The sequence below is a fragment of the Cyclopterus lumpus genome, chromosome 5 (assembly GCF_009769545.1).
Source record: "Cyclopterus lumpus isolate fCycLum1 chromosome 5, fCycLum1.pri, whole genome shotgun sequence".
Lineage (NCBI taxonomy): Eukaryota > Metazoa > Chordata > Actinopteri > Perciformes > Cyclopteridae > Cyclopterus > Cyclopterus lumpus.
This window is the reverse complement of record NC_046970.1, coordinates 22665464-22681533: the sequence shown is the minus strand read 5'-3', so window position 1 is coordinate 22681533 and position 16070 is coordinate 22665464. Positions and strand designations below refer to the sequence as shown.

The 16070-nt window shown below is 48.0% G+C and overlaps 1 protein-coding gene across 1 annotated transcript in view; it reads right to left on the bottom strand.

The window, feature by feature from the left end:
- The window catches only part of ephb2b (eph receptor B2b), a 65463-nt gene extending 49710 nt beyond the window's left edge, over positions 1 to 15753 (bottom strand). The window contains exons 1-3 of the mRNA XM_034532373.1: positions 15706 to 15753; positions 9796 to 9804; positions 5365 to 6049 (exon numbers count right to left, since the gene is read on the bottom strand). Of these exons, the coding sequence (XP_034388264.1) occupies positions 5365 to 6049; positions 9796 to 9804; positions 15706 to 15753 (742 nt within the window). The remainder of the gene's footprint in view (positions 1 to 5364; positions 6050 to 9795; positions 9805 to 15705) is intronic.
- Positions 15754 to 16070: the final 317 nt, after the last annotated feature.

Genomic DNA, 16070 nt, shown 5'->3' with positions numbered 1-16070 from the left:
ATCACGAGCGGAAAAACCATGAGGTCTCGGGGTTGTCACCCAACTTCGGTCTGGTGGAGGAACACCAGAAGACTGTCAGCGGTCATCAGGCTCTCCGGTATCTCGGGGGCTCAGGGTGAGACAGGGATAGGTGTGGCAAGCAAGAACCAGAGCTGCAGGATGCCTCAACAGTAGAGGAGACGACCAATGACGCTAGAAGGGGGGGGGGGGGGGGGGGGGGAGAAGTCCTGGGATTATAAGAGGTCATACAGTCCTGAATTTGAGAGATTCAAACGATGGTGTGGGATAATGAGGAATGTGACAACGGTGGTATGGAGCAGAGACAGACATGTGCAAAAACATGTGGAATGCGTTTACGGGCTTAAAGGGGGGGGGGGGGCGGCGTGATCGTTGAGTTCGGGGAGATTCACGGGGATCGCAGGTCACGTTATCACGTCCGCATGTGATGAATGTGCTGTGAAAAGGAGGATGATGAAGTGGACGTGAGACACGCGGCGGCGCGTTTTGTGCCCATGTGCATGTAACCCGATCCGTGCACTCGCTACACTGTAACGTATATTAGAAGGGCTGTATTGTGTGTGTATATATATATATATATTTTCTTCATTAGACTTTTCCCTTCATCTTATTAAAACACCTCCCCCCAAAACTCTTTATTTCCTCTCTTCTGATGTATTGATTGAGTGCAGAACAGAGAGAGAAAAAAGAAGACTGGTGAACAGAAAGAGAGGAAGAAGAAAAAAAGCACCTGGCCATAGTGAACTCCTATCACAGTGGGGAAGAGGGACTAAAGGCTCCTGAATGTTTCTAAATGAAAAGATCGGTAATGGAAAATTAAGCGATATTGCCTATGGTGCGGAAATTGAGTCACGTTGTCTCCGATGCCATTCAGCAGACAAATGTTGCGGCGATGAACATCTGCTCCGACGCTAATTTGTATTCTTCCTGCTTAACGAAACGGCTCCAAACAGCAGCCATCAATCCGAGAGAATAAGTGTGGGCTTTTTTTTATACTTTAACGTAATATTGTGTGTGTGTGTGCAGACTTGTTAACATTTTTTGCTCTCCCTCTCTCTCTCTCTCAATTTCTCCCACTCACTTTCTCCCCCTCTCGCTCTGTTGCTGCAGCCCAACGTGAACCCGGCTTCATCTTTGTTTGCACAATGCACAATGCAGCAGAAAGCTTCGAGGTGGGACGGTGTGTGTGTGTTTTGTTTTTGTTTTGCTTTGCGTCTTGTTCCCGGGCACACAGAGGACAGTCGTCCAGGCATCAGCGTGCGCTGTTTCCCCCCCCCCTCACGTGCGCCGTTCAGTCAATTAGAGCTGCCATTAAAGACGGCGGCACCCAGGGAAATAAAGGCGGCGCCGTGGGTTCGTCTGTGCCGCGCTGATTTCCACCCGTAAACCCTCTCCAGACGAAGAGATTGCCATAATTGGGATTCTGACAGTGGGTTTGGGGGAGGAGGGGGGGGGAGACTCATTTCCTGCCTTCGCCTCCTCCCCTCCTCTTTTCCATGCAATCATGTCTATCCAATCGCGCCCGCCCAGCACCTACCTTTTTGCACTTGATCCTCCTCACTCTCTCTCTTTTTTTTCTTTTTTTTTTTTACCTGCAACTGCATTTAGCCGAAGAACCACCGATGCTTTTCCTCCTTAATCTAATTGCTCCGGGTGCAACCTCACAGAGAGAGACTGACATTGGTAGAGGTACGAGTGTGCTTCCAAATCATCTAGACTATGACCCCCTCCCCCCCCCCCAAAAAAAAATGCAATCATGACTCGCCGTGGGGGCCTGCGGTGCATGTTCGGTACAATTAGCCGTGTACAGTAGATTGTGTGTCCATGTTCCTGAACAGTACGTTTATGGGATATTTTCTCTCGCGTCTCTTTCTCAGACAAATTCTTCAAGAAGGAATCATTTCTCACGTCATTAGTGTATGTAACGTTTGCACTTTTGTTTAGTCATGCCGCGTGTGATGCTATGCACGCGGCATTATGAAGCCCCGCCCACAGGGCCGCGCGCACATACCCGCGCCGCTTGTGTTTTCTTTCCCCACTCGACAAACACAGGCGTAACAAAAAAAGATTGTCTCCGTCTGAGTCGCGGCTGCACTTTTAACACGAGTGTCCCCCCCCCCCCCCCCCCCCCCCCCCCCCCCCGCACAACGAGACCCTTGAACTCACAAAGGGGCGTGGGGGGTTAGATGATCAGATTACTGTGAAGCGCACACATGGGCATTGTTAAGGGAGTGTGCGATTCCACCCGTGGACGTGGTTCTCATTGTGCACCACTGAAGAGAAGGCTTTTTGTCCTGGTGGTGGGGGTGGGGGGGGGGGGGGGGGGGGGGGGGATGACAGACGGGACCTTGTATGTCTCAAGGCTCTTGAGGTGAGGCAGCATCTCTCTTTTCAAGGCCTCAGCTCAAACAGCCCGGGGCGTGGTTCCTTCACTCGAAGCACATCTTGGGAGAGAGGAAACTAAAATCTCACTTGTGAGACAATCGTAGACGCAGAATAGACTTCAGCAATTTGATGGAAGCCCCCCCCCCGCTGTCAATATTTTGACAGATTTCATGACAGCGTAATTATTTGCCGGGATCCCTGCCAAGGATTTAATTGTTACACGCGTAATTACACGTTTAGTTGATGGGGATGTTGGAACAAAGCACTGGTTGCGTCTTTACTATCACAGTACAAATAGTCCCTTTTCATCTTGGATGCTTTAACGCCGTCTCTGCGGCTCCGTAATCCGGCTATGAAAGAGGATATTCTACAAAACCTCCCAGGGCTCCTCTCACAAATCAATTCATCGCCCCGTAATATCGGCAGGCAAACGGCGCATCTTTCATAGATCAATTCATTATCCGACTTATGGCAGTTGAAAGGCGGTGGCTGACCACACTTTCAAGCACCGGTATCGTCTTTCAGTGTTTAGGAAGATGACTAGAGAGCAGCCCAAGTGGTGGCAGCTTTCCGTCAAAAAAAAAAAGGGGGCTTCTGAACAACGGGGGGGGGGGGGGGGGGCTAACCATAGAATAATATCCGTTTTATTTTCCTTCTGGGTAAAATCCACCGTTCCCCGTTGTTTGCTCGGAGGCTCGTATCTATTGTATGGAAGCCGTAAAAATCCACGCATCGCATTTTTGCTGCATTCCACTGCTGCACTCACGGATATAAAGCATTTATTTTTTCTTCCCATGAATCTTTAATATTCAGTCAGTGTGTCGCGTGAAAAGAGGGCAGGCCAAGTGACAGAGAGAGAGAGAGAGAGAGAGAGAGAGAGAGAGCTCCGTGGACACCTACAGTATGTGTGTGCTTCCGTCAGGGGTCACTAGTTTGTCTGTGAGCCCTGCAGTGCTGTGATTGCTGCAGTATGGGGGGGGGGGGGGGGGGGGGGGCAGGGTGCTGTGGGGGGGGGGAGCTTCTCTTCTGGTGCACTTTGAGTAACAAAGCCAGTAGGTATAAAAAAATGAAAACCTGATCAGAAGCCAAATGGGAAATGTTACTTCCAGTCAAAAAGTCCCCCGCTCAGCTGCACGAGGATATAAATGAATCAACATACTCCCCCCCCCCCCGTTAATCTGACAGCATTCAATTGTATAATCCCATTTAGCACAAAAACACCACGACCGAGGACACCCCAGAGATGTTCCAATCCCACCAGGGGGGGGTAATTACAGGCGCACATAAGAGAGGCAAGCGACACGGCGGTGTGAAAAAAAAACGCAGGTGGGTGGTTTTTGTTGTGCTGGGCGGCGAGCAGCACGGCTCCAGGCTGCTGCGACGCCGGCGTGCTGCTTTCCCCCCCCAGTGATCAAGATCCCGAAGCACGTTGACTAAATACCACCTGCCAGACAGGCGGATAGAGCACGGCGCGGGTAAACGTTGGGTACATTGATGCTTTCAAATCGATTTTGCCTGTGAGGGATTCCAATCTGAGAGGAAAATGCAGGCAATTTGGAAAAAATATCCTCTTTGTCCTGCTGGGCGGAAGGAGACACTCTACCAACAAAAGATCAGCGCGGACGTCTTACGGGTCCAACATTCGCTGCTCTTATTTTTCATTTGAATTTCTCTTGAAAACAAGTGCTTTCACACGTACACACAACCTCACAGACACTTAACCTTCAAGGCAAAAGGAGGAAACGGGAACTCTCTTCTGAGTGCACGCGGTGCCTCCCACGAGAGTCTATGAGAATTGGTTAAAGAGTGGTGGAAAGGGGCGTGGTTTAAATATGGGGGCAGGGCTAAATCACGCTAATGAAAGAGGAACTTTCACTAATGCCTCCACTCAAGAGTCTATGACAAACTGGGTTTATGAGTTATGACAGAGGGCAGGGCTGAATTGTAAAGGGCGGAGGCAATCTGTCGCTAATGAAAAAGCAACTCTATGCAACCTCCTTTAGGGCTCCTCCCTCTCTCTGCCACCGCCCCCCCTTTTTGTCAGTTGGCATGAACACAAACACGCACACCTTCACACTTGACCTCCAAACCAAAATGTCAGCCTCCCGAGGGGGAAAAGTGTGGATCAACTAACTTACCGACCGACAGAGTGAGCTTTAGAGCAATCTCTGAACCCATCGGATATCGATCTGGAGGATGAGCCTCTGGGGGGCCAGATGCTCTAGGTCTGGGGTTCCTGTGTAGCCAGCGGATATCCCGGCCAACGCTTCCATTTCCATGCACAGATCACGGTCCGCAGTTTTACCTGCATTCGAACGTGGTCGGTCCAGACTACGAGAGCTACAAACAAACCAAAAATATTGTCTTGTTGCCTACATATTCTACATATGAATGCAGAATATGTGGAGACAATAGAGCTGCTACATAATAATAGACTGGGCTGGGACTGGTCCCCGTGAAGGAAAGTAATACATCAAATAAATATATTTACACCCTGACAAGCCGTCGTGATTCGCAACCTGTTTTGAGCGACTCCCTTCCCTTTAAAAGGCGGCTCAGAAGAAATGAACATGTTCTGTCTGCAGCCACAACTTGAAAAGGCAGCTGTTTGTTTTCAGGTCAAATTATCATGTGAATTGCCATAACCGTCGGTGCAGCTCTGTTGGAAAATAAACAGAAAGGGTTGCTCATCATTTGTATGGAAATATGATGGCTCCGGTTATATAACCCATGCGTGCTTATACCTTTTTTCCATCATAGTTTTTCACCATGGATCGCTGGCTTAAACCATCAATTGAATGGGATTGAATAGCTGCCTGCAGTTTAGGGAGAGGAATAAACACTGTGTGGATTTGTACCCTTGAGTATTTGGATTACTCGTTTTTTGATGGCGGCGCGGACCGATTCACAAGGCTTAGCAGATTTGATGAAAAAAAAAACATCGTAAAGAGCAAAACATACCTCGACAAACGGTCCCATTCTCCACAGCCTCGTTGCCAGCCTTGCACATGCAGCGTCCGATGGGTACCATCCATTCGCCGTCTCCGTTGCAGTACAGCTTAATCGGCACGTCCACCTCCTCTGCGTTGGGGATGCAAACGCCTCTCGCCGCCACCAGGGAGGTGCTCTCCGCCCCCGAGAGCGTCTCCTGGAACGAGGCGCCGTTGGTGATGATCCGGGGGCACTTGCGGTAGAAGACGCGGACGGCGATGAGCGACATGCAGCCGCCGTAGTCCTGGAAGGCCAGGTAGAAGCCGTTTCGCGACACGGGGCCGAAGCTCCGGACCTCGGTGTTGATCTTCATCACCCTGCCGCCGAGGTCCACCTGGGAGAAGCTCTCGTCCGCCGCGATGGTGTCCACTTTGATCCAGGGGTTCTCCATCCAAGCGGGCGAGGTCCTGGTGGCCGTGTCGGCGTCCGACTCATAGTAGTAGAGGTTGAACGTCTCTTTGCAGGAGCCCGGCACGTTGGGAATGCTACTGCAGTCCCTCACCGAGAACTTCATCTCCACGTGGATCCGCTGAGCGCCGCGGCGCCGGATGTACTTTGTCCGTACCCAGTTGTTCTGATTGTTGTCGAAAACATTGCAAACCTGGTACGTCCGGATGGTGTTCATGTTTTCATCGTACCCGCTCACCTCCTCCCACTGTTGGACAGACACAAACAGTAAGTCAACATTTGACTCTTCTGTGAAGAAGCCAAACTTAAATACATCATTTTGAATTTAAAAAAAACAAATTGGTAAGTGCGAGACAAAGTTAACCCGATTCACTCAATTAAGTGCAATTCAGCTGTAAAGCAGTCTGTGTGGGTTTTCTATTAAGATAAACTGCCATAAAAGCGCCCGCTGATACCTAATTTGTTTCAGCAATAACAAGAATGTTTTTATGCATACTTTATAATACTTTGATTACCGGGAGTGCGCAGCTTAAACAATATTTTGATTGAAGTGATTACATGGTGCAAAGAGACAAAAATAGCTCCAATAAACCAATTTGCATGGGTGAATTAGACGGGTCTAAGGGGGCACATGAGAACCAGCCTCTCCAGAGGTAACGCTTGTATTTACTCTACTCACGGGTTACTTGCTCTGACCCCTTTCTCCAGTTTGTTCAGCAAAGTAAATAAAGTTGTTTTACATAAGAAGAAGTGGGTATCTGGACTGTGTGGCATCCGTTACACTATGCACCATGCATTACTCTGACAGGTCAATCAAACAAAAGCATTATGAAGTCACTTAAGACCCTACTTGGCTTATATAGCAAGAAGGTCTTCTAAAATGTGCAATTGCAATAATGGTTCCATGAAGTTTTCCCACATAGACGAAGTCACCCATTGGTTTGTGGACTACTAGTTTGACAATTTTAGCCGTCGCCATCTTGACTTTTTACAGAAGTGACACCAAGAGGGCGGAGCTAAGTACGACCAAACACTCAATAAGAAATGTTTACACGACCAAAAAAATGAACGTATGAAGTTGCAAGACGAAAATATCTTGACAGCTCCCAGACGCCTGTCAATCACAAAGTATCTCCGCCCTAAAGCATACCCTGCTTTATGGTCTATTTAACCCTAAATGGGACCATCGTTTACTAAATGGTCATCATGGAATAAATCAAGTGAGAAGTAGAGTCATTTTCTCATAGACTTCTATACAACCTGACTTCTTTTTGCCGCCCCCTGATGGTCCATTAGAAAGATGCAAGAGGCTATAAGTTTAAGGAATTTCTGCATCGGCTTCACTTTCCAGACCCCGGAGGTTGCCACCTGGTTTATTGCATTTTGGGATGTTAAAAAAAAAACTGTAACCCCCTGCTACGTAGAGGAGCTTTGATGTTCACCCTCTGCTTTCTCGTCCGCTCATTGAGGAAACCATTCCCATCTTGTAATGCTTTAAGAGAAACTGGAGAAATGTGACAACGAACCCGAGCGGAGAGGTTTCTGGTTAACGTGTCCTACTTTTCTTTCCTTTTACTGTCTCATAATAGGACACATTCGTTGCACACGCTGTAACGGGTTACTGACATCCTAGTGAAAGCTCCCTTTCACCGCAGTGGAGCACTGGGGGAAACATGACATGCATTTTCCCTAATCAAAGTCACACTAAACTGACATAACCATATTACACAGGTAATCATATAAAAGAACAATCAGGGGGAGGGGTGGGGGCAAATTTCACTCCAGACTTTTCTGAGCATGTCATTCAGCTTCAAAGTGCACACATAGTGAGTGCACACCAGTGTGAGCACTCACTCCCACTCCAGATGCAGCCTCGGTGGTTTTCCTGCCCCTTGGCCATGGATCAAACCGGCTTTAAACACCATGCGCTCTAACCACCAAGCGGGTCGTGACCTTGACCTCGGCATCTCAGCCAAGATGAAGAAAAAAAAAAGAAGAAGAGAAAACCCATGTTCTCAACCCCCAAGAGCCACTTTGCATCAGCTGCACCCTCTGCTGCCTCTATAACCCCCCCCCCCCCCTCCTTCACTCTTCACTTCACAGCTGATATAATTTCTCAAATTAGTGCCCACTTAAGAGAGGATTTTGACGGGCTGGGGAGAAGAAAGTCACCCTTCTTGTTACAAACCGACGTTCTATCAAACACTTTCTGACTAATTAGAACAGCTTTGGTCCTTAATTCCCATGTCCTAATTAATCACTGCGAGTGTGACGCTCGGCTTGACCCAAACTCCAAATTCAAACCCCCCCCTCACAAGAGCCAACCACAACAGAACTGATGCTCAGCCAAAAAATAATGATGATAATAATGAGGGTAAATAGAAAGAAGCTTTTAATCTGCGTCTTACTTATTAAAACTGGGCTTTTCTTCCTAATGAGCACAACTGAAGATTCTTTTTAATCAGCGCAGATTTACCGTCGAGTAGCTTTTTTTTTTAAAACATTTTTTTTAAATCATTGGAATAAATGACGAGACGATCGTGCGAGCTACAGGTTTATCGGTGGCGTTGAGGATGAATCTGTCTTTTGGCCCGTACTGGCAGACATCATCATCGCAGGTCATGAGCAGCCATTGACCTCCCCACTTGTTGAGGAGCAGTGTGGGGGGGGGGGGGAGGCTGTGGGCCAATTAAACAAGAGCGGTTGGACAATCGCAGTTTAATAAAAATGAATGCGGAGACAGGTGGGGTTTGCTGCTAATGAGGGATGCAGACAGGGGGGGGGGGGGGAACTGCAGGGGGAAAAGTGTTGGCAGTGATGTGTGTGTGTGTGTGTGTGTGTGTGGGGGGGGGGAGGGAAGGGTTGATCCGGGCTAAAAAAGACCCCAAACAAAATGTGTTTTGATGGAGGGCCCCCTTTTTGTCCCGTCATGGCCTCTTTGCCCCCGCTTTCATCGCAGCCAGTGGAGGGAAGCAAATGGGGCATAATAAGAGCCCAGCGATCAAGCGCCGAGTGTGAAATTAGAAGAAACGTCTTCATTTTCACAGCTCTTTTTCACCGAGAGTGCTGTAAAAGGGCATGTCATGTGTTTCAAGCATAGAAGGTGGAGGTAACTCTGGCGGTGCGTGTCAAGATGGATTAGTTCATGGCGGTGAGCTGCCCTCTGATGACGAAGGAAACCCCCCCCCCCCAAAAAAAATAAACCTCTCCGGATCCCGTTACATTTGGCAGGATGTTGTTTTTCTTGTTCTCCGAGTGTGGAAGTCAACAGCCGTCGGGCTGAGTGCGTTGAATAGCGCCCGACCTTAACATAAAATAAATAGATGTTTAATGCCAGAATGATCAAAGGGGCTTTCTTAATAACCAAAGGCATGACAAATATTATCAAAAGCTAATTTGCATTTGGGAAAGTAACGCGACGGAAGACTGTGAGACTTCGAGGTAAATAACAAGAAATGTGTGTTTTTCACGGTACGCTGAATGTGCCTCCTTCCTCCGAGAAACACAGAAACAAACTCTTACGATTTAAATAAGGAAAATATATCGAATCAAATGGCGTGAAGCAGAACGCGCGACAAAAAAAAAAACAACAACATTGTTTTTTTTTTTACGATTTTAATTGCTCTCCTTGGGCTCCCGATAATCCCGGGGTCGAAAACCGGGTGTCGCGCCTCTCCATTGTTCCACGGCGGCTCAAACAAACACCGTGGAACGCACCTGCGGTGGATATTTAATGCCGTGCGTACACACACACACACACACACACACACACACACACACACACACACACTCATCGGAGAGTAATTCTGTTTATTTAACGGCGCACACTCTGCGATAAGAGGGGCACATGCCTGCTGTTTAGATAAAGCATCTTCGATATAGACCGAGCGGCGATGTGCAAATTGCCCTTCATCGCTCCCAACGCTAATTCCTTCACCTTGATCGGCTCGCCGATTCAACCGATTTCCAACCGTTTACAAAACGTGTCGCCACGCCGTCTGTCTGTCCTTCGTTAATTAAAACTACTCGTTTTAACATAATGCTCGAAGAAAAAAAAACCGTCGGACGCGAGTATGGATTGGTGGCGGTTAGACTCCGGCAGGGCCGGTGGAGACTGCCGTGTGTCAGCTGCTCCTCCTCCTCCTCGTCCTTCTGGAGTTGCGCGGAGGTGGGATCAATATCTCCTCCGAGGGAGGTAGAAGAAAGGGGAGCGAAAGGAAAAAAAGTTGGTTGCCACAAAAGACCTCTTTGTGGCAACCAATTAGCGAGCTAGGCTACTGCACACGTTCCTATGCACGTTAACATCTTAACCAACAATTTAATCTAACTTGGTGTTGGAAGAACACATTAGTTCATGCATTTGTATATAGACTGTATTTTAGAGTTATAGTCCTTTTTAGGCCAAAAGGAGAAAATATACAACTTCCATTTTTTTTTAAAAACGTACAAACTCCTCCAAAATCCGGCGAAAGAAACCTTGAGATCGGCTTCCCTTTTCGAGGAGCGGTCGGGCCGAGAGTCTGCTGACGGATGCGTGTGTGGATTATTTGACGCGTCATGTGTTATATATCGCTCCGTCGGGACAACTGTGCTCTTGCTGTGCATTCGTAGACGGCGAGCAACGCAAAATCGAGCTGTCAGAATTCTACAATTTCCTGCACATCTGCGCAAACCAGGAAAAACTCCAGCCAGCGAGCAGACGGGTCAACAAGTTTGTTGGCTGCAAAAAAGTTGACCACAATTACACTCTTCATGGACACTTGTTTTCAACAACCCCCTTTTTTTAATGTATTTTGTTATGATGATGAATAGATTTGTGGCGGAGCTGTCGACGGACGTCGCCGTTTGAGTGAGCCGTGACTTTGAAAAGCCTACAGGGGGATCCGACCTTAATCAAAGAGCTGTAAACCAAATTATATCCCAATAGGATCGACGGCAGGCCCCGATGGCGGCCCGTCGGAACATCAAAAAAAAATGTTGGCAACGAAAGTGGCGTTTAGCCTCAGCCATCCGGACGATTTAGCGAGCTTTAAACATTTGAGTTAAAGCTGTTCACAGCATTAAAATGTCTGGTTGTTGTCGCGCTCCGTTTGTCAGAGTCAATATCCCTGAAACCCGTCTCCAGGATTTTTCCGAGACCGCATGGAGTCTGGTTCAGCGAGTCACTTTCAGCCGAATGCATATACGTCCTGTGACCGCTCGAAGTAACGCGTCTACATGACTTGGCTTGGGGGCGTGGACATTTGAGGCACGCGTGCAGCCATCTTGTACGTTTCTAAGAGAGCGTTTTTGAGAATGTGGAAGTGTCCTCTCTTTCGCTTGGCAAATTACTTCTTTCACAGCCATTGGCAGTTTTTGTGGCCTGTTATTTATGGTAGTTTGATTGATAACCCCCCCATCCACACGTACTCTACTTCTGACCGGCTGCTACGTTTTGCCTGCAGAATTTGTACCGTTTATTGCTGATGAGCAAGATCAGCGGATGGTTGTCAGGGGAAATGATTTTTCAACTCAAATGTGGACGTTTGTATCGATCTTTCCCGATTGTGGGAGAAAGAAAATTTTATTTGACTCGATTTCGAACTGCCTCTATACGCGGACGCCTACGTGTTCATTTGTTTAGGTTGCATTAGCGATCTTTGGTGGCTAATGCCCTCACAGAGCTCTGGCTGTGCCTAGCGTGCGCGCACCTTCGTACGTCGCTATCCCGTACAACCTGTAGAAGGGTGCACTACAAGAGTGCACGTCTCCTAGTTAAAGCCACAGCTGCTCGAGACCACAGAAGTAGGAAGCAGTCGGTCGAGTCAGAACCCCCCCCCCCCCCCCCGAGATTTTCATTGTTATGACGCCACGTGAACTGCGTATTTATCACATTGTTGTCACCGCAGTGTGTGTTATTTTTTTTTTTTGAGAGCTTCACGACCCCGGAGTCCAGGCGACGCGTATCGCCGCTCTATCACTGACACGAGCAAATAAATTATTCACACAAACGCAGGGGAGCGAGGTGGAAAAAAAAGTCCCGGCGGCACAGTCGCGCCCCCCCCACACCCCCATTTGCAGTTGTGGAAAATCTGTCAAGAGCGAGAGTGTCTTCCCTAAAGGGACACGGGGACAAATGACACCCACTCTCTGCATTCAATTACTACGAGAGAGAGAGAGAGAGAGAGAGAGAGAGAGAGAGAGAGAGACGAATCCTGCTGGAGACCGAGCTTCATGGACACACACACACCCACACCCACACACACACCCACACACACACTAACACACACAAACTGTCTGTTGCAGCCGGCTCCAATTACCACTGTCCACTACTAACGCACAACACGTGAAACTAGAATAACAATTCAATATTTCACCCCCCCCCACCCCCGCCTTCCATTCCACAAACTGTCATAATGGATTATGTTTGCGTTTGTATGTTTTGTTTCTTTGCGTTTGATTGGGAATCAAAGTCACCGTGCCCAAAATTTGCGGCCGCTTCGAGTCCCACACGATGTCCAAATCCAATGAAAAATGTTCAACAAACGAGTCGACTAACGAGCAGAAGAAAATGAGCTTGCGGGCGTGCTGCCGCGCAGCCCCACGCTTACACGTAAACAACCTCCCGTCCTGTTCCAGAGGAATTCTATATATTTGAAGACAACGCGCCGGAGTGACTTTTGTTAAAACCCATTTGCTTCTCAACGCTTCGCCTCCCCTGCAGATACTCTGCCGCCGCGTCGTGTCCCCAAGCGACACGACCAGCAGTTACAACACGTTCGTAATGATGAACCTAACCCGCCTCGCACACCACCTCGTTATATTCGCCGCGTTTACGCCTGCGAGACCTCGCTCTTTTTTACTCTCAGTACTTCAGGGGTCAGGAGGTGCGACCTGACGTTCACTGCGTCTCTCAGCGCTCCACTTGAGAGGAAAACGTTGACCACTTAACCCGCTCTGCAGGGGTCGGCCGTACATTACTACTCCGTGCCACGGAGTAGATTGTCAGTGTGTCCAGTCACTTGACGTTAAAGTCGGGTTTTTTTCTCCTCCTCTTTAAACTCCTTTTTTTAAGCAGATTCTGCTGCTCAATGTGCTGCATTTGAAAGATATCTATGCATATTGTGTGCACATGGGGGGGGGGGGGGGGGTCAAACGCATCTAAATTCAAGTCCCGCTAACGCTGACTGCACCGGTTTCTCGCGGGGCGGGCGGAGTGAGGCCTGCGAAAGCGCTGCGTTTGATTGCCCGGCGTCTCAAAGAGCGTATCGCTCAGTAAACTTCCTGCACGCCCCCCCCCCCCCCCCCCCCACGAACTGCACGCCGTCGTTTTACACGACTTGATTTACAGAAGTTTTAACTGTATCACTTCTATTGGAAGTTGATTTCATAGCTCTTAAAATAAGGGCAGTTAAATGTATATTTTGGTGTCATCATTTGTTGTATACGTGATAGCGCTCACCTGTTTCAGAGCAACATCACACACAAAAAAAAAACGACGGCACATGTATTAAAACTGAAAGAACTGGATGAACCCGGAATGAAAAAAAAAAAAAAAAAAGTCTGGGTAACGGAGAAAGTCTCCCGGCATCTTTGAGGTGTACCGAAATTTTTTTAAACTGTTGGGTTTTCGTCTCATTTTCCAACCAAAAAGCTGCCGGCCTAGCAACCAGTTAGCGTTGAGACCCGTAGGCCGTGTCAAAATATTACTTTAAAAAGTGGAATAACACCAACTGCCATAACATTTCTGCCTTAATATCACACCGTTCCTGGCCTGCACGTCCATTGTGTCTCGAAGGGTATCGCATGTCAAGTTAGGATATATTTCATGAAGCTATACAGAGTATTGAAAGCCAACTGCTGGTTCGGGGCGCTCGGCTGGATGTTACTGATCCACCGGCTAAGCCCGCGAAGCCATGCATATATATGTGTGTAAGACAATAGCTTCTGTAAAGCACCTCTCGCTGTTCTACCGAGAGCGAGAGCGAGCTCCGTTTCCACACCTGTTGCCCCCGGGGGCCATGAGGGACAAGCCATCTCCGTCCGCTCTCACTCTTCACTTTCCCCCGAAAAAAAAAGGACTTGCGCTTTGGACAAAAAGCTCTGTGCCGTATCATCGTAAACCCCCCCCCCCCCCCCCCCAAAAAAAAACTCCAGCGCCCACGCCGATAAGACCCCGGGGGCTCTATACCTGACTAAACCCGCGGGGCTTAGGGACTTGTTTGCATTTCATTGCGCCCCCAAAAAAAGAGAGGAAAGATATATCGTAACCGCATATGTTGTCGGGGGAACGGAAGCATTGGAATAATCTGAAGCGAAAGCAGGAAAATGGCGTGGGGGGGGGGAAGTCCTCGGAGATAAAAGCCTTTTCAGTCAAAAATAAACGTGTATACATTTCGATATTTGGAAGAGGAGAGCTAGTCGTGGCAAAGACGATTCTTTCACCCTCTCTTTCTGACCAGAGCGGACCTTTCTGGATTCCCGCAGCGTGTATTCAGACTTTTTTTGTTCCTGTCTGAAGTTTCCACTTAGTATCAAATCCGATTTATGAAATATGGTTCGAGTGAATGTTTTTTGCTGAATCTTAACGTTTTCGCGGAGATGAAAGGAAGATGTGATGTAAACTTTGTCTTTGGAGTCGGCATGTGTGCGCAAGCTCTCTCTCTCTCTCTCTCTCTCTCTCTCTCTCTCTCTGCGTAAATTGGATCCAGAGCTGGCGCGAGGCAAGGAAAGCCGGCGTCCTTTTGCTTTGGTATTGATTGTAAGGAATTAGCAGGGAGGAGACACCATGCCCTCGGGGGTCGGGGGGGGAGACGGGAGTTATTCAGAATTATCGCTGGACAACTTTGAAGTTGTATCGTAGAACTGTCGCAGGCCAACTCGAACGCGAACTGCGAGTTTGTGCTCCTTTTTTGGGCGGGGGGTTTTTTTTTTTTTTTTGCAGCGTCAAAAAGACACAGCATGATAAAGTATAATTCAAACCATCTTTAATACCGACCACAGAAGCATAAATAATTGAATGAAATCGGCAGTGGGTTTTTTGAAATGCACCAGCAAATAAGTCTAGGAGTCATTTTTTTTTTCTCCTTCTCTTTTCTCGTTTAAGGCTCTCCCTCTAAGAAGTCTACATCTTGTGGTGGGGAAAGAAGTGGAGGAGACTGAGACTCTGGTTTTGGCTGGCTTTAAGTGGGCCTGGCTCGCATGTGGCGAGGAGGACCCGATGCCCTGGCAAACCGTGTGGAAACACTGCGCTTCAAACACCGACGGGGGCCCATGTAACGCGGCGCTTCGAGCCTGGCAAGTTTATGATTGTTCATTATTCCTGCGTGTTTTTTTTTTTGTTGGAGCGAAGCAGAGAGTTCAGATAAGGTTAAAATTAGACAGGATATGGATCATCGAGCCCCCCCAAAAAAAAAAAAAATGGAATTACAGCTTTTAAGAAAAAGAAAGCGGTGGTATGTTTAAATTCTAGACAATTACAAAGGTTTTCTTCGTGTTGAGATCTTCTTCAGTTTGATTTTCCCCCTTGAGTTTCTTCGGGGGAAATAATTGAGCCCCCCCCCCCCCCCCCCCCCCCCCCCCCCTCTCCCCCCCCTGTGGACTGGGCCGGCGCATTAGTCGATCTCTGACCTAAGAGTGAGAAAACCAAACCAGTGGCTACCGACATAAATAAAGTTATCATGGGGGACTGAACAAATTTACACATTAGCTGCACTTAAATATCCTAACAAAAGGGAGACCTCACCTCTTGTCACGATGAACAAGTTTGGGGAAGAAAAAAAAAAACTTTGCAATTATGTTATTATTTCAATAATAATTCAATTATAAGAAAAGAGATCGTTGCGAGCGTAGAGACCCCCCCCCCCCCCCCCCCCCCCCCCACCCCCCGGTTTCACTTACGCTGTTGTCGCTCGACCCTGACACGGGGTAGACCGTCCAGCCCAGCTCCGCCGTGGCTGTAGTGGAGTCCATAAGTGTCTCTGTGGGGGAAGACGCAGGGAGAAATGGTGGTCGGGTTAATCGGCAAAACAACAAGAACGCACTGCTGCAAATTGGTTGCGGTGAACACAAATATTTTGACAGGCAGAATAGAGTGAAACGGTTATTGAGGCTCAAATGAAATCATTCAACAGAGAACACTTAAAATATATATTTATATTGTTTATAAAAGGGCTACATATTTCTGAACGTTATAAATATTATATTATAAATGGGCTGCCAATAGGTTTTTAATTAGAAGAGTTCACAAATAATCTTCATCGTTATTTATTGAGCAAACCAGCTTGATA